At 32.0% G+C, this 19,006-nt stretch overlaps 1 protein-coding gene across 1 annotated transcript in view; it reads left to right on the top strand.

Moving 5' to 3' along the window:
- The window catches only part of Cdh7 (cadherin 7), a 135,312-nt gene that overhangs the window by 54,397 nt on the left and 61,909 nt on the right, over positions 1–19,006 (top strand). Inside the window, exons 4-6 of the mRNA XM_004858458.4 lie at positions 1,703–1,822; positions 9,466–9,633; positions 12,903–13,090. Of these exons, the coding sequence (XP_004858515.3) occupies positions 1,703–1,822; positions 9,466–9,633; positions 12,903–13,090 (476 nt within the window). The remainder of the gene's footprint in view (positions 1–1,702; positions 1,823–9,465; positions 9,634–12,902; positions 13,091–19,006) is intronic.

Below are 19,006 nucleotides of genomic sequence, written 5' to 3'. Positions count from 1 at the left end.
AAATGGAATGGTATACTAGGCTTTTAGTGCTTAATATTCAGAGTTCTTTTAAATTGAATATTAACTAATTATGTTTTTTAAAAACAATTGTAAGACCCTAGGAGAGTTTACTCTTTACTAAAACAGCAGATATAAGCATGAAACTTTTACATTTATTTGTGAGTATGTGTATAGGCATGCATATAATATCTAAATGTATAATATACTGTGTATTATTTGTATTAAATTAAATGATCAGCATTTCAGAGAAAGAGATAATATACAGAATATTTGCTGGTTTAGTTTTCTTAATGTTTTAAAATTTTTTTCTTTTAAAATGAAATAGGAAATAAATACTTAAGCATATCACCATTATCAAGCTGAAGGTGTTGCACTACAGAGAAAATGTTTAAATATAATCTATTATAAAATGTAATTCTGAAAAGGATTTTAAAATAGACACTCACCATCTTGATTCTATCAGATATCCACAATGCACAATCACTTAAATTCATTAAATTAAAAAAAAGGGGGGTAAGGATTAGAAAATGGTTTGGGGACAGGGATAAAGCTCAGTGTTGCCTCACCTGCCTGGCAAATGCAAGGTCCTGAATTTGATTCCTGGCACCAAAAAAAAAAAAAAAAGTTTTAATACCGATAACCTCATCATTTGCACTCAATTTTTTAAAGAAGGAATTGGTAAGGTAAATCATAATATGGAAAATGGTATATATTAGTAACAAAATGAACATTCATTACTTATTTCAGACATTTAAAAACAAAGGATCTATGTAAAATACATTTAAAGAAAATATTAAATTTAAGATACTATATTCAGGAAATTATTAGAAATAAACTGAAACCTTAAAGAATATCCAAAGAAAGAGAATTTTCTCCTCTGTATCAGGAAAAAACATAAACTGTAACATACTATGTGCTTAGGTATATGAACTAAGCAAACATGTCTATAATGTTTTGAAGATTATATATCAAATGGAAATAAAAAGAATAGATCAGAATAAATTCTTTCCATATGGAATAAATGAATATATAATAAAATGGAGAAACAATTTGGGACTCAATATAGAAAAACAACTAGTAACCTCATTTTTAAATTGCCATGTTTCCTCCTTTCAGAGGGTTTGATTAACATTTTTAACTAATATTTTGTTTTTAAATCAATTATTAGAAAAAAAACCCAGAAATTTATCAAGGAGATAAGCACATGATATCCAGTTAAATGGGCCAAGTACTCTTTGTACAATTTGTGAAATTTCAGCTTCTGTCTGGCATTCTTTATCAACAACAGCCAGATAGCCTTGATAATTTGGTGTCCAAGATATTTTTACATTTCAGGCTACCTCTGGACAGTGATCAGTTCTCACAGAGACTGCTCTTGATGAAAATTTGGTACCTGAATTGATGGGTGAGATACCTAAGCTCTCAGTCCCGTTTGGTTCTGAGAATTTCCCAATCTAGCATGCATCATCAATGATACACTTTTGCTGAAATATTTTCATGTTCTTTAACTATTTCAAAGATTGTATTATTATTTATTATCTCTGAGGTTGTGTTAAAAAACACGAGATCAATTTTTCATGTTCAATGAAAAAAGTCAACTAAAATTTACACGTAAACGTAATGTAGAATCTGCAACAGCATGTGATTCTGTGTTGTTTTATTTGGACACATTTAATTTACTGGTTTCTGACTTGTCATCTAGGGACTTCAGTGGTCCAAGTGACAGCAACTGATGCTGATGATCCCACATATGGTAACAGTGCTCGGGTGGTCTACAGCATTCTGCAAGGACAGCCATACTTCTCAGTGGAACCCAAAACAGGTAAAAATTGACATGTGACACTCTTTGTAAAATTATCATTTGCATCTTGGGTTAGAATTAATATTAGATATTCTTTACTAAATTTAGTTGATTGCACATGCTTTATTTGTATTCTCTTAATGTGTCAATTTTAGTCAAATAACAATCTATAAAGAAATTATCATTTTAAAATAATAGTTTATGATATTTTTCTGTATTTCTAAAACAAATCAATTTTATGTGTTTAAAATATCTCAGTTGTTATCTTCTGATTTTATAAACAGTTCATTATTTATCTTTAAGTTTTGTTTTTGTTTTCTTTTATGCATTCATATAAAGAATTGTGCATGCTCAAATATAAATCCAAATGAAATCATCTCTGTCACACAATACAACAGTTACTATTTCAATTTAACCTTTTAGAGGATGGTTTTTACAGGGATATTAATTAAAGCAATGAAAAGAATGATCTGCTAAGTTAAAAACTAAACTTTTTTCTTACACTTCGGTAATGTTCTTTTGGAGTTGGAAAAGTAAATGAATAGAATATTTATCTGATTAGCTTATTTGTCATATTTTCTTTAAGGTTGAAATAATTTAAATTAAGATTGTAGCATGAAACATTTTGATTTTGATTTTTAAATAATTATTTGATATATTCAGCTTTTCTCTGTGTATGAAGGGGTGAATAGTTGTGAATACTCTCTTTAACCAATTCTTACTTTATCTATAAAAAGACAATGTTAATTCATTCTCAAATTATTACAGGAATAAATATTTTAAATCCCTTTTGGAAATAACAATTGTAACATCCATCAGCAGAAGTAAATTCAGTCTCACTCATTGCATATTTTGTAGAAGTATAATGGTAGAGTTTGGAAACTCCTTGGAAAGTCTAATAGAAAATAAACAGTTATGATTAAGCAAGTATTGGATGAAGGAAGAGTAAGTGGAAGTATGTGATTTATGATACGAATTCTATGAATGTAGAAAGTGTGCTCCTTTGATTTAATGATAGATCTCAGAAACCTAAATTCAAACCCTCACCTTCCCTTATATATCTGCTTCTTTCAGGCTAGAAAGACATTGAGAAGTTTCTGAAAATTTCCTCAAAAATTATAACTCTGTATTATGTGCCCTGTCCAAAAATAGCATGTAGTAATTCCAATAGTTAAACACTTTGTTGCTACTGATTGGCTTGGGATTTTTTGTTTTACTGTAAGATAATGGAATTTTCTTAGAGCTCTGAGGATGAAAAACTAGTGAGTTGACCAACTGAATACATCATAGGAATACATTAATACTTTAATAAGTAAATTCAATTTTAATTTCAGGATCTGTATTAAATAAATCATATGTTACAGGATATATTACTGTTATCTATTACAGATATAAATAATGTGAGATGGAGAAATTTTATTTTGTAGTACAGAAATCATTGTAAGTAATGGAACTCATCTTTCTACAGTTAGTGCAGAGATACTGTGAGCATTTTTATCTTCTCAAATCATACTGTGTAGAACATAGTTTTTAAAGAAAAAAATAAAGCTACATGTTTTTAACAAAAAAGTGGAAAGTATTTAGTCCTTCAGGGCTTATAGAGCTGTAACTAAAGTTTCAGTTATTCTTCCTTATGGGATGTCAATCTGATTCTTGTCTATGTGAGAAATGATAGTATTCTCCAGACAAATCTAGGGGTTCTGGAGATGAAAATAAAATTTTTGACAGAAAAACAAATCCTGAAAATATACTAAATAAAGAAAAATAAAAATAGGGCTAGACAATCACTGAGTACATGCATTTTTATGTTTGCTTAACTGCTTAGAAAAAGCATAGTTAAAATCTCAGAGCATATATTCTATCTGTGGCAGTGTTTACAGGCCACATGACCTGTAACTGTATTTTCTACCTTAATTTCTCCTACTACAAAACCAGAATGTGTGTAGTTGCAAAAAGCAACATGGACAATTTACTTCAACAAGCCAATAAAATGGCACTAGAAGCAGATAACACACTATTAAAAAGACAGGAGAAAAAAAAAAGACAGGAGATTCGCATCCTCTATCTTCATAATATTCACAAAATTACCAAGAGACAAGATTATCGTAAGGTGCATTTTCTGTTCTGTAACTTGAAAGCAAATAGATTCATTTATGGTCCTATTTGATATGGAGCAAGACAAGTTAAATAATTTGCAATTCAAAATGAAAAGCAGAACCCATATTCTAAAATTATTATGGATTTCAAGATATCCTCAGAAGTTAAACCAACTACCGTTGTCAGACTGACTGAACAAATTCCAAGCCATGAAGCCAGTTTTGAAAAATGAATTGAGTCCTAAAATCATTGGTCATTTAAGAGTTCTCTCTCAAACAGAAGGACTGTGACTTCATGGTCCCGCATTTAAATTGCATACATATTTTCTTTATCATAGCTTTATACGACTGGTACCATTATAACTAGTTACATCCACAAAGGCTTTTTGCTTGTGTTCCATTCTATAGTTTGACTCATTTCACGGAAGGGCCTTGGCTCCTGTCAAAGCTTTCTCAGTAGTTCCCTCACAGATGGCAAGAAGAGTTCTTGCTCAGTGACTTTTCATTTGTTGCCAGCTCTGGCATCCTTTGGATTTCCAAAAGCTTCCAACCTTGACATTATTGGCACTTCTCCATCTTTTTTATTATTCCATTAAATGATGTACTTACAAATAGGCAAACCAAATAATACAAAACTTAGATTCAAAATTTAGAAATATAAATTTAATAAGAAGATATTCATTTTTTACCTCTTATGTAAAATAAAATGTGTATCCAAAAATTGTAATTATTTTAGTAAATATTTCCCCCTAGTAGATTTTTTTCAGGTAAATAGCAATATTCTTCTCAAAAGAGCCAGGCATATGCATTTTCTTCATATTTGGTGAGGACCACTGATTAATTTGAATAATACTTTATTTTATAACCCATTTTATTAAATTCATTTATAATTAATATTCTCATATATAAACTCTCTCATTAAAGAGTATATTTCAAAGAAGAAAGCATACCTTAAACATTTATGTTCATTCTATTTTCTAAGTTCTTTTGAAAACAGTTTCAAGTTTCCTGAATATTTATTATCCTAAAAAGCTAAAACTGCTTTGTCCATGATCTATTTCATCATGCCCCAGTTTCTATATTTGTAATAAAGAGTATTGCTTGACTCTAGTCTGTATTCCTTTCTGTCAATTTACAAATATGTAAGAGAATATGTGACACAAAAGTAAGTCACAAAGTGTTAGGTCCAATAGCTTTTTTATTTGAACAACTGTATTTATCTTCCCAATCCAATTCAATCTCAGATATATATATATATATATTTGCCACCATTTTATTATTAATCAACTCCACACGCTAAGGTTTTCATTTTTTTCAATTTAAATAATTTCAATGGTTATCAAGATATAATATAATATATATAATTTGTTGCATTTAGTATGCTTAGTGAAAGATTAAGCAGAGGCTCTCATAGGAAAGGTAGCATTTAAGTCTCAGAATGAATTTTCACACATGATCTTTGTTACACAGGCCAAATATGTGTAGAGGAGTGCTTAGCTCTCATTTGTAAAATAGCAGCTGAATCCATTGTATTCAAATATGAAGCTGTATCTTTACTTGGAAAACATTTCATTTGGATTCTTTCCTGAACATGAACCATATTTGTAAATAAATAACATCACAGTCATTGATTTAACATGAAACCAGAGTTTAATTATGTTTCATTGAGCTATTTTAAAGAATTAATACTACATTTTGCCAGAGACTGATGTATTACATGCATATTCAACTCATTACCAGTTACATCTACTATTCTCATTAACAAGTTCTTATTGAAACAAATCTACCATCTTTGAAGTACTTTAAAGTGGAGCTGACATGACATCTGATTAATCTTGTTAGAAGCAAAGCAAGTGGACAGAATACATGGATTCTTCACCATTTTATAATTGTATAGTGAGCCTCCTGTTCAATGTAGTGCTATCTTAAGGGTTATCTATTCACTTTTTACAATAGGCTCAAGAAATAGCTGTAGTTTACTCATGGTCCTGATCTCCTGATTTGTATTACTAAATAGAAGTTATGAAGAAATTGATGTCTCTAATCTTCATAGAAATTAAACATTGTAATGAACAGATTGGAGGACCTAAAAGGTTTGGAAGATTGAATGCATTCAACCCAGGTAATAGTTAACACAAGAATTTTCCAGAGTTAATTAGATCTCTGAGAAGGCAGGTTTTTAGTACTGAGGTTTTATTTTGGATATTAATTCACTCAACCTAGTATCAGTGTTTTGATGTAGATGCATTCAGTTGAGCTTCCCAGCAGGAGTACTCTCCAGTCCTGGGTCTCTTCAGTTCATTCAGACAGCTGAAGCTAATTCAAAGCCCAAGTATGCAGAATTCAGTCTCTGAAAGTGGTTGCCTTTATTGTGATAAATTTCAGAAATGATTCTTATCTGTCTTATATGGTATACACTTCAAAATTTTAAGACAATTCCAACATAACCAAATATACTTTAAAGAAATCAGCAGCACTTGACAAGACGTTCAGGTATCATAAGAATTGTTTTCCCAGACTAAAAACAAGACAATTGTTGAACAATACCAAAATACCAATGTTTTATGTACACAATGTTTTTATGAACATTAATTAAAAGAAAATGAGAAGTTCTGAATTACTGTACACAATGTTTTTATGAACATTAATTAAAAGAAAATGAGAAGTTTTGAATTACTGAGTGAGATGATATATTTACGGGAAAAATTTTATTCAGACATCTGTCATCTAAGCCATTTTGTTTTTTGAAGACCTAATGGATAGATATTTTTCTCATTATAAATTATTTAAATTTTTTAATAATTATTTAAATTCATGTAATATTTTAGTTTATTTATATAATATTTTTGTGTGTGTGTGTGTGCCGGGGATCGAACTCGGGACCTTGCGCTTGCGAGGCGGGCGCCGGAACCACTGAGCTAAATCCCTGGGCCGATTTATATAATAATTGATTGTTATTATTTTATGATTTTTATCTTTCTTGAAAATCTCACAGATTGTAGGAATTATAGGGATCCAATTAGAAAACACTCATGTTTACCAGTTGAGAAACACAGTGTTAGCAATGAGCTCTCTGTGAGTGTATAAATATCTTTCTATTTAATGTATGGAAAAATAAAAATAAAATTCAATGTAAGGTGACTCTTTTTGCAATGTAGACAGTTTTAAATGTAAAGTCTAGAAAAATTAATACAACTATAGTTTCTGAATACTCTTATTTAATTTCAATTTTTCTCAATTATTTTACCATTGTTGAAAATGTGTTTAAAGTTGAGCCATTTGGAAATTATCTTTGCATTACCACATGTATTAATTTGAAAATTTTGTGATGATTTTAGCTTTGGAAAATATTGATTATGGGATCTCTTACAAAGAGAGAATTAGAAGTGTGAAAAATAAGTGGATAACTCCCTGATTTCTATTCTAATGATCCTTTCAAATATAATACCTCTAACCCAAACCAGAAGGGAATGAGGCTGCAATGATTCATTTCCTTGCTTGTTGAGATCCTATGACCTTCTCGCCCCAATAAATTTTCAAAGATGGTAGGTAGCTCTCTGATATTCACTAATATTGGAAGGACAAGTGAGAGACAAAGAGAAATGAATAGGTCATTTTTCAAAAATAATTCATCATATTAATATTTTTTCATATAGATGAAACTTGCTTATTGGGCAAATGTTGAAGATAGTTTTAAAAATGTTACACAAGAAATTATTAAAATAAGGCCCAGGTTGTAGCTCAGCAGCACAGCAAGCACCTGCCTGGCAAGCGCAAGGCCCGCAGTTTGATACCCAATACAAAAAAAAAAAAAAAAAAAAGAGAAATGATTAAAATATCTTATATATCTTATATGTAGGTACAAATCTGCCAAAATAAAACCATTAACCTATATAATCAATAAAAAATGAGTGCAAAAAGATGATTAACAAGAATGATAAATAAATTTGCACATAACAGAAAACAGAAAAAGGTGGAGGTATTTAAATTCTACCACTCCTAGTCAAAGGTTATTTAGGCTTGTGGTCAATGAGTGTTAGTGAAGTCAGAGCTTATTTTGCTACAGATTAGAGTTGTAAGTATTGAAGAACAAACATAAAATATTTCTGGAAAAATTATGATCCTTAGAAAAGTATTGATGTCTTAGAGAGTTATCAAAAAAACTCATAGGGTATGACTTTTTAATTTTCATTGTAATATTCAAAGAATAATTATAAATGGAGTGTGAAAAGCCAAAAATATTCAAAGAAGGTGTTACTTAAATTCTGTAATGTTGTGATTGTAGCAACAGCTCCCAATTATAGACAGGGTAATAGGATAGGCCTCAAAAAATTGTCCTACTCAGAGAACTATAATTTAAATGTATAATATAAGTGTGTCCCATTTATTTCACTTAAGAGTATCGCCTCGATGTGCATAGGACACACATGTATAAATACAGATTCGTTTCTCTGGTGTGAGAAACTGAAAGTGTAAATATGGACTAAACGTATAATAGGTCATGTGAAATAGGAAGAAAAGGGGCAAAGGGGAAGGAAGTGGGAGGGGTAGGGGAAAGGATGGAAGGGAATTGGATTAATATGAGAAAATGGAAAAATAGGAACAAAATCTTTGTAAATAGGGAGGGATGGAGGGGTAGAAGGGAGGGCTGGGCAAGGGTGAAAAATAAAAACCAAGGGAGACTATGTAAAGGTGCAAATTTCCAATGATGAATGTCATTGTATTGTATACCTAAAAGGTACCAATGATTAGAATGAATAATCAATAACGCAAACTAGGAAGGAAAGGTCCAAAGGGGTAGGGGTAGTGGGAGTGGCAGGGGAAAGGAAAGAAGGGAAAGGAAAAATGCTGAGAAATGGAAAAAATGGAAATAAAGTCTTTGTAAATAGGGAAGGGTGGAGGGGGTGAAGGGAGGTCTAGGAATGGGGAAAAAATAAGAACCAAGGTGCATTATGTAAAGGTACACTTCCCAATGAGGAACGTGATTGTGTTGTATACCTAAAATGTACCAATTAAAGAATTTAATTAAAAAAATAAAAAAAAATGTATAACATAAGGATGTGTTGCTGATGTGTATGTGTGTGTGTGTGTGTGTGTGTGTATGTGTGTGTGTATGTGTCTGAGAATACTCAGATCTAAAGAAAAAATGGTTGCTTAACATAGAAATGTTACTTATCTTGGAAACTTAGTATCTTGGGAATCAATAATAAATCGTTATTAATTGGAAAGCATGAAAAAGAAAGGATAAGTTCATTGCTATGCAATTTATAATGTTTCATAGGTCTATAGAAGGGGTTACTTTTATTTATTAATAAGTTGTTATTTCCGTGTATTTCCATGAAATGTAAAAATAATTTTTCCATACAATATTAAGAATACATTACATTATTTTTTTCTGTTTTGTAGTACTATATACAACTATAATATCCCTTTAGTCTTTTATACACATTAAAATTAAAGTAAATATAACAACATAAGACAACTGAAGAAAGGCTTGCTATTAAGTGTTTATTGCTATTATAATGGAGTGGTACATGTTGCACTTTAATGGGATTTGAAATCTTACAGGCATCATCAAGACTGCCCTTCCAAACATGGATAGAGAGGCTAAAGACCAGTATTTGCTTGTCATTCAGGCAAAGGATATGGTTGGTCAAAATGGCGGACTGTCAGGAACTACATCAGTCACTGTGACCCTAACTGATGTCAATGATAATCCACCTCGTTTTCCTCGAAGTAAGTTATTCTTTTTGTTAATTCACTTTTCTTGTTAGCCTACCAAAACAAAAATAAAACCATTAAAATTTTTTTTTTGGTACCATAGATCGAACTCAGGACCTTGCACTTGCGAGGCAGGGGGCAGAACCACTGAGCTAAATCCCTGGCCCAAAAACCAAAAAATTTTTAAAAGATTTTTTGTCAAATATTTTTCAAAGATATCATTTTGTTACTGCATTCAACCAGAACTACTTTATAGGGACATAGTATTAACTCACTCCATGGAATAAGCATAGCAAAGAAAAATACAACCATCATATAAATTTCTATCTTAAATATAATACATTTTTTCTTTCATTCACTTTTTGAATATTACAAAACTGTTAATTATGTTTGTGTAGTACTCTTTTAATCTAAGACTCCTCTTCATGCATGTTCTTTAAATTTTGGGCTTGTTGCCCATTAGTAATACACTATCAACTCACACAAAACATACTGCTTTCCACAGTGGTTGCACCAGTCTGCAGTCCCACCAACAACAGAGAAGCGTTCTTTCTCCCACAATCCTGTCAGCATTTTTTATTTGTTGATTTCTTGATAGCAGCCATTCTTTCTGGAGTGAGGTGGAATCTCAGTATTGTTTTCATCTGCATCTCTCTCGAATTGCCCATCAACTGGAGACTGGATAGAGATGTGGGGGTTTTTTATATGTAAAATGGTGTACCACTCAGCCATAAAGAATGAGAAACTAGAGACATTTATAGCTAAATAAATGCACATTGAGGTGATACTCTTAAGTGAAATAAATAGGACACACATGCAAATACTGAATAGTCTCTCTGGTGTGAGAAACTAAAAGTGTAAATAAGGATCAAAATGTATAATTCATATTGTGAAATAGAAGGAAAAGGTCTAAAAGGGTAAGGGAGGTGGGAGGGGTAGGGAAAAGGAAAGAAGGGAAAGGAAAAATATGAGAAAAGGAAAAAATGGAAACAAAGTCTTTTCAAATAGGGAAGGGTGGAGGTATTGAAGAGAGGGCAGGCGAATGGGGAAAAAATAAGAACCAAGATACATACATCATGTAAAGGTACAAGTTCTCAATGATGAATGTAACTGTATTGTATACCTAAAAGGTACCAATAAACTTAATGAAAAAAATACTACTTAATTTTTGAGGACTTAAAGAAGAGCAATAAAAATTTTATTTTTCATTTCTTATATTAACCAATTCATGCATACTGAGTATTCCTTTGATAGTTCTACCTTGTTTCCTGTGAAACCATTGACTGTTTCAAAAGAAATAAATCTAAAGCACTAGAACCACATGCCTTCATTTAAGCTTCTTTGACCAAAGTGGCTTTGACTCATCCAAGAAGGAAAAAATATTCTCAAGGAAGAAGTGTTCTGTTTGCAAGAAAGCCTTTCATCTCAGTCTCTTTTTAATAGCCTTTTAAAAAATTTGTTCTTTTATATAATTGTTGTTCATGTGGCATTTTTTAAGAATTCTAAAGAAAACTTAAAAAATATTTTACAGGCTGTGGTGTCTTTAAAGTGTCTCTAAGATACCTATCCAATAAAAATGTAAAACTAAATTTCTTACTAACAGGAAGAAGCAAATAATATCAAGCAAGTATTCTTTATGATCAATGAGACCCACTACTTTTTTCCTTCAGGAATGCTTCTTTAGATATTTCATCTTTAACATATTTTAATGCTTATTTGTTTGGGACAACAAACATGGAAATATCAAAAATAATTCAAGGCTTCTTATTCAACTCGTGATGGGGTGCTATTCTTAATTGTGTTCATGATAGCTTAATATGGAGGAAAAGGAAGGGATTTTAAGGAAAATGTGTTATCTTGGGCTCATGATAAAATTAACTCTTTCCCTTTTCTTTAAACCTAGCATGATAAGAATTGGTACTGAGAATTTTAGTAGCTTCAGTTATCATGTTTTGCTAAGATAGTTTCCAATTTATTAGATACTATTTTACTTGTTAAAGTGAGGAAAGAGGAAAGACCATGATATACCATTGAATTTTTAATTTTTGCTGAGATATTCTCTACAATTTAAAAACTATTCTGACCTTTAAATTGTTTGACTTTTACTAAGGTCACTACTAAATGTTTGAAAGAAAACACAAAAGAAGTGGTAAGCATATATTGCAGGAACTTAAAAAATGACAATATCTACTCACAATCTTTAGATAAAAGCAAACAAGTGCCAGCCTAAACCTAAATAGTGCCTTCATATAAATATGTATTTTCTTTCTATAAATATGAATATCCTTTCTATATATTCCTCTCAAAGAGAATCTCTTTTTCTCTCCTCATACAAAAGAACAAATGCACCACAATTTAACCACCAAAGGGAAATGGAATTAGATGCAGGACACAGGACAAAGTACATGATTAGAGAAAAATGGTTAAGGAATGTATTCTGAGACATTTCCTGCCTTCTTTACCTTTCTTTCAAACTACATTTTTGTTGTTGTTTTGCTTTAGTTTTTGTTGAAGAGTTGCAAAGAAATTATTACAAAGGTTAAAGAGAACAATTTTTATAGATTTTCTTTCTTTTTACTTCTCATTATTTCTGTTTCAATAATATTGCCTATGCTCGTGGACTATTGTCCCCTAACTAGGTTCTAGATAAAATCCTCTCACACACACACACACACACACACACACACACACACACACACACACAATCCTTATACCTGGCAAATTTATGAGCTAAAAGAAGACTAATACTGTCCTACTCATACCTCCTTTTCCAGTTTTCTGAAAATGCCTTTGTTAAAGACATTAAGTAAATGCCAAGATTAAGCTGTCAAAAATATTTAGGCTTTATTTGTCCAACAGACATCTGAGCTAGTCTCTTGTTGTTTGTGTATATTATATGAATTAATTCAATTAGTTATATTTGGTGGTTCTATATTGGTTACATTTTATTTTAACTTTTTTATTATTAAAGGCAGCATATTTTTCAACAATGGAGAACTACAGGAAAAGTGAATTTTCTCTTGTTTTTCCTTAGGCCATCTGTTTCTGCTGTCACAGAGTTATTATTGAGTCAGAACAATCACATTTCTTGAGGCTATATGAGTTCTGTCATTTGTCTCACATTGCCTTACTATCTTCTTTCATAGTTTTAGCATCTACTCTATTGAAAAATAAAAATGAATTAAGCAACATTGATACAAAAGCACCAAATCCTTGTCTGTGTGTCTGTCTGTTTGGTTACCTTAGGGTAAAGTTTTGTTCATTCCTTATTTTGAATTTTACAGGGTCTTACCAATATAACGTCCCAGAATCATTACCAGTAGCCTCAGTTGTGGCCCGAATTAAAGCTGCTGATGCAGATATAGGAGCAAATGCTGAAATGGAATACAAAATTGTTGACGGTGATGGATTGGGAATTTTCAAGATATCTGTTGACAAAGATACACAGGAAGGAATCATTACTATACAGAAGGTAATGCTTTCTTTATTGTCATTTTTCTTTCAATTGGGGTAACATCCAGACTGCCAAAAAATCATTCTGGTTTTGATATAAGGGAAATATTATAACTCCCAATCTGCTAGATGTCAGATATACTGTTTGTGTTCCCTAAAATCAAAAAAATGAATTGTAAGGAACAAAAGAGGTTAAGAGTAGAAGAACTTTATTGAGAGATAGTTCCTGAGAGACAGGATGGGATCCGGAAGTGAGTTGGCAAAGAAGAAAAACTTACTTCTCAAAGGAAGAAGTCAGAACATAATCACAAGGTGAGGACAGAATCATGAGGTGGGTAAAATGTGTTAAAGATATGATCAACCAATAAAATTATGAAAATAGCTGCTTAGGTAATATTGATCCAATGGGGAAGCAGATCACTTTGTAAGTATACATGGAAAGAAGAAAGACCTTTCTAGGAAGGGATGGATTAGGAGGTCCTGGTCACCCACCTGGGTGACTGATATCTATTAGACTTTATTGACCAAGTGATATCAAGTATAGTATAATCTGTAATTTATTGCTTATACCTCAGGAAGCATGTAGGCTTGGTCATTTCGTCTTTGTCTTGAGGGCTGGCCTTCCAGACCTTGCAGACGTGCCCCTAGCCACAATTGTAATTGTTCTCATCTTCTGCACTGACTCTCTCGAGGGCTAAGCCCTGTCTGACTGCCTAAAATAGTTCTACCTAACTTAGCTGTCTGTAATACATTGATAGAACAATGTACTGGACACACTGAGTGGCTATATGGAAGCACTGCAGTATTGTAATATGTGAGCACTGTAGTATTTTTAAAGAAAAAACCCTGCATTTATTATTAGGTCTCAATCCTAGGGAAACTTGAGCAACATTTCTAATAATACCCTTCAATTTTATTCCCTGAATAAACCTATAGCCCTTATCTACAGCACTGTAACTAGATGCATTATGAAATGTGCTGTTTTGGAGACTTATTGGAAAGGTGTTTGTTCCCTAACTATTCTACTAATGAAGTCCTAAATTCAACTCAAAGCATTTGGATGTAAACTAGACATTATTTTCTACATTTTTGAAAAATTCACACTGGTAAAACATGGAAAACTCTGAAGCTTATCATAATCTCCTAAATAAAAATACAAAGTTTATGATAATTTCCTAAATAAAAAGTACCATTGAAAGCGAGAGTTATTTGCTATTTAAATTGTTTCTAACACAATTAGTTTCTAACATTAATTACATATGGAGAAAATGAGCTCTTTACTCAGTGTTTATACCTGATTTTTGTCAAGAGTTCAGATAAAATAAGACATGTCAAAAGGTATCAAATGAAAATACACTCTTATTATATGAAATATTTGAAATACTAAAATTATAAAAACCTGTACCTCTCCCAAAACTGGGATGTTTTACCAGTTATACAAATCCAGGTGTATAACACTTTAATTAACATTCCTCATTAATTAACACATCAATAAAGAAAGTTATAATTTAGTTGTTATAGTAAGACATATGTTTGATTTCAGGCCAATGAGCAAAACATTTCTGCAATTATTTCCAGTGGACAGCTGCTGTTTTAGCTCAGCTGGTAACTGACTTTGTACAAAAGTTTTAATAAGTAGGATAGGCCAACTGTTGGCAAAACATTTTGTTTTGTTGTGTAAAATAAAAGGAATGGAATAAAGTACACTGAAGCTCAAATTTAAAGATACATATACAGTGAACTAAGAGTATTCAATAAAAATTAAAAATAATTTTATTCAATGCATATCTATTATAATGGAGGTGTCATGAAAAATTAGAAAATATATAGTTGGTATGAAATAGTTAATTCAGTAATAGAAAAATAAATTTTGTCCTCTATTCCTGGATACACTTTGTAGAAGTTTTAGAAAATTGTAAAAAGTGAACCATATAAAAAACAAGATAAAATAATTTATTCTAAAAACAAAATCCATGAAAAAATGAAAAGTAGAAATTTAATCCTAATATATAATATAAAAACATAAACAATTACTTGGAAATTAGCCAAAATTATTTGGAAACTAGCCAAAAAATCACATTTCATTACATACAGGAATTTTAAAGATATTCCTGGTACGCCAAAGTGTTGAATGTCTAACTCTTCTGTATTACATGTTTTACTGTTCCCTATTTGCATTAAAAGATACAGAGTAGTAAACACTAAACTACTTTTAATTCCTGCAACACACTTTTCCATCTCTTCAAACATTCTCTTTTCCTCTCCAACTTTTCTGTGTTACTTGTCTTTCAGGTTCATAAAGTAGCTCCCATTCTTCCTTCTTTAAAGTAAACAGATAAAGAAAGGCAATAAAATTTCTTGTGCAAGAAGTTTTTGACAAGAAAGGAAATGTTTGTGTGTGCGGGTGTACTTTTAACAAGGGAAATGACTCTAATAATGTAATGCTATCTCATTTTTGTAAATACTGTGGTTTTTTTCATGAACCTAGCTGTGACCACAACGACTTGGGGCAATATCAAAGGCTTTGTAAAACTGTTTTAGAGAACTCCAACTCCATCTGCCAGCTAAGTGGTCAGTCTACCAAGGGGCTCAAGGATTTCAGTTTGTGCTGGACAAGGAGTTGTGTAGTGAAAGCACAGCACTTTTCCTCGGGTAGGCGAGGAAACAAGGCACTTTCTCCGTGAGATAACTGGGCAAGGACTTCCCCGTAACAGTTTCTTTTTGGCTTCTTCTTGATTTGTAACAGCTCAGAGCTGTGTAGTTTCTTCCCCTTCAGTCTTCTTATAAGTTGGTCATCATTGCTTCAGTCCTAAGTAATTTAATGGCTCCTGACCTCATAGCCTGCTCTTAGCTTCTCAATCCTTATATCCCTCTGACATACAATAAATTGCTGTTCAACACTCAATACTATTTTGTGATTTCAACTATTTTAAAAATAACCTAACCGTTACTAAGGGAATAAAGCAGTGATACAGCCAATTGAAAAGAAGTAGTGAAATATTTATTGTAGAATGATAATATATAGTTAGGAATTCTAAGACAATTCATTACAATTTTTTGAAATTAATAAGATATTAATGACAGCTCTAAAGGTAAGTTTAAATGGATAGCTTCAGGATGGTCATTCTATAAGGATGTTTGTGTGAACGTTTGGCCTTACTTCTAACCCTAGGAGCAGCAGCCCACTAGTGGTTGTGTAAAGCATATCACCCCTCTTTCTTTCACATCCCGGAAATCTTCTGTCTTAATGCTGTGACATCTACTAGCCTGACAAAGCCAGACTTTTCTCTCGAATCCAAGTTCATGCCAGGTTTCTATGTCCTGAGAATTGATTTCCTGCTCACTTTTTTGTAACTAATGTATTTCTTTTCTCTTTTTTTAAAGACACTGGGAATTGAACTCAGGACCTTGCTCTTGCCAGGCAGGCGCAGTGCCACTGAGTTACATCCCTGGCCAAGTAACTAATTTCTTTAGTGTGAATTTCTCAGAATTAAAACTTGGCCTCAAATTTTTCTCAGTCTGAACTAACATCCAATAGCGGCCCTAAAGGGACAGGATTTTGATTTTCAGGTTTTTTTAATATGGCTTTCAGTAAACCTTGGACCCATGTTACATCCTCAATAAAACATTTCCAGAGAACCTTTACGATCAGTGAAGTCTGCCAAACTGTATATGAGCCAGCTAATTTCAGTGCTGTTTCTGCAGTGTAAAGCAGTAAAATTATCTGTGAAAAATAAAATGGATCTTTGAATAGAACATACAAGCATCCTGTCTAAAAACAAAAAGAAAGAAAGAAAGAAAGAAAGAAAGATCAAATGAGGATTCCTATCATCCTGACTATATTTAAATTTTTTTCTAAAATAAAAAATAGAATACTGTAATAAGTAAAACAAAATCAAACGTGTGGCTGGGTCTTGGAGGACCTACCTGGATATAGCATTTAATAAATAAATGTTGACAGGTATGTAGAATGTTGACAAATTTTTTGTTAAACATGTAAATATTACTTGGCATTTGAATAACAGAGTTGCTGTGTCTGTTTAGATAAGTAATTTCTATTGGAATTACATTACGTTTTACCTTGGGCACATCCTCAATAAACATTTGAACTTGCCTTTCTATACTGTATACTGTAATACAATTATAGTCCATTTCCTTTTCATAAGAGATGTGTTATCATAAGTGTGTTGTTCAGCTTTTCTATCACTAGACAAAAGTACCTGACACCCACAATTTAAACAAGGAGAGGTTTACTTTAGATCAGCTTCAGAAGTTTTAGTTCATGGTCAGCTGGCTCCAAGACACAAGTGACACGGCAGAAGGGCTTGGCATGGGAGGGCTGCTCCATTTATGTCCACCTGGAAAGAAACAGAGCAAGGAAGAGAGAAAGAAATGTGCTCTGAAAAGACACCCCAGTGACCCACCTCCACCAACCAAGCCCCAACTCCCAACAGCACATTCGCTATGAAATCATCAGCGGATGAATCCACAGACAAGTGTAGCATCCCCATGACCCAACCGCCTTGGAAAGATGGGTCTTTTGGGGGACATTTTAGATCTAAATCATAATAATATATATAATTAGATTTGTTTTTATATGGGCAAATCATTAGTCATATTTTGAAACATTTATATAATGCTGTATTAAACATAGGATGCACTTAGAAGCAGGAAAAAGAACAGCAAAACAAGCTATTTTTTTAAAAAGGTATTTTTCCCAAAAAGAATATTTAGAAAAGAACTATGAAATATTACCTTCAGTTATGCTATTACAGCTCCAGTGTTTGACAGAAAAATTTTAATATGATCAAATGTGTAGAATCAGTATGACTAAAGATTTGCATAGATGTTCCTATAAATTTATTCATAATTTAATCACTTCTACACACTACAAGTAAACACAGTTATACAGTATAAATATGAAAAATGATAATGAGACAGCAGTATCAGACAGTTAAAGCAATGTATATGCTGTTTCATGGTCATTTATGAATGCTTCTATGATAATATTTATAACCAGTTGCAGAGGGATTTGACATTCACAGAGTATAAACAAAAATTATACCACTTGAGGGAAAACTCTGTTTTTCATTCCACCTAGAATCCCTTCTTTTTATACATCTCTATGATAATTTACAACTTAGAAAGTTTAGGGTTTTTATTTCCTTTGTGATATGCCAATTCTTCCTTTAATGTATTTCACCTTGTAATGCAAAATCTCAGTTGGCATTGAATATAGACTTTTCTCCTATAAAATGCATTATTATAGAGCTACACTACAGTAACAAACTAGCATTTTCAAAATGCATTTCCTATGAAGGATAAATACATATCCAATCTCTGGAATACATATCACACTATTAAGATAACATATTGATTAAGTGTGGTAGTACATCCCTGTAATCTTAGCATTCTGAGAGGCTGAAGCAGAAGGATTAGAAATTAGAGCCCAGACTGGGAAACAAAGAGACTTAGCAAGACCATGTCTAAATGAAAAAAAAAAAAAAGAAAAGGATGGGGATATAGTTCAGTGCAAAGGCCCTGAGTTCAATTCTTAATACCATAAAAACAAACAAATAAGTAAACAAAAACTAGAATTTTTAAAATAGATATTATATTTAAGCTTCCTTGGGACAATTCTGCTATGTTTTCTTCATAATCTTCTCACGTCTCACACTAAAATAGGCTGAATGAAGTGAAAATAATGAAGTTTCATTGTGGAGGTGTTGTTAAGGCTGTCTTCTTTGTCCTCTGTGGGTAAGCAGCAGATAGAACTTGCAATGTTTTTTCACCCTTCAGCACAGCTGTCCAGGCCTGTAATATGGCATGAACTTTTCTGTGGTAAAATGCATCCTTCACTTGCTCTGTGAAGTACTGAGAGGTTGAATCCCAAACCCAATATTGCATTTCACTATTTCCTAAAATGTTGTTGATG

The sequence above is a fragment of the Heterocephalus glaber genome, unplaced genomic scaffold (assembly GCF_053883595.1).
Source record: "Heterocephalus glaber isolate CG9 unplaced genomic scaffold, H.glaber_assembly_v1.0 deba00000331, whole genome shotgun sequence".
Taxonomy (NCBI): domain Eukaryota; kingdom Metazoa; phylum Chordata; class Mammalia; order Rodentia; family Bathyergidae; genus Heterocephalus; species Heterocephalus glaber.
The sequence above is the reverse complement of the archived record's forward strand: the minus strand, read 5'-3'. Positions and strand labels throughout refer to the sequence as shown.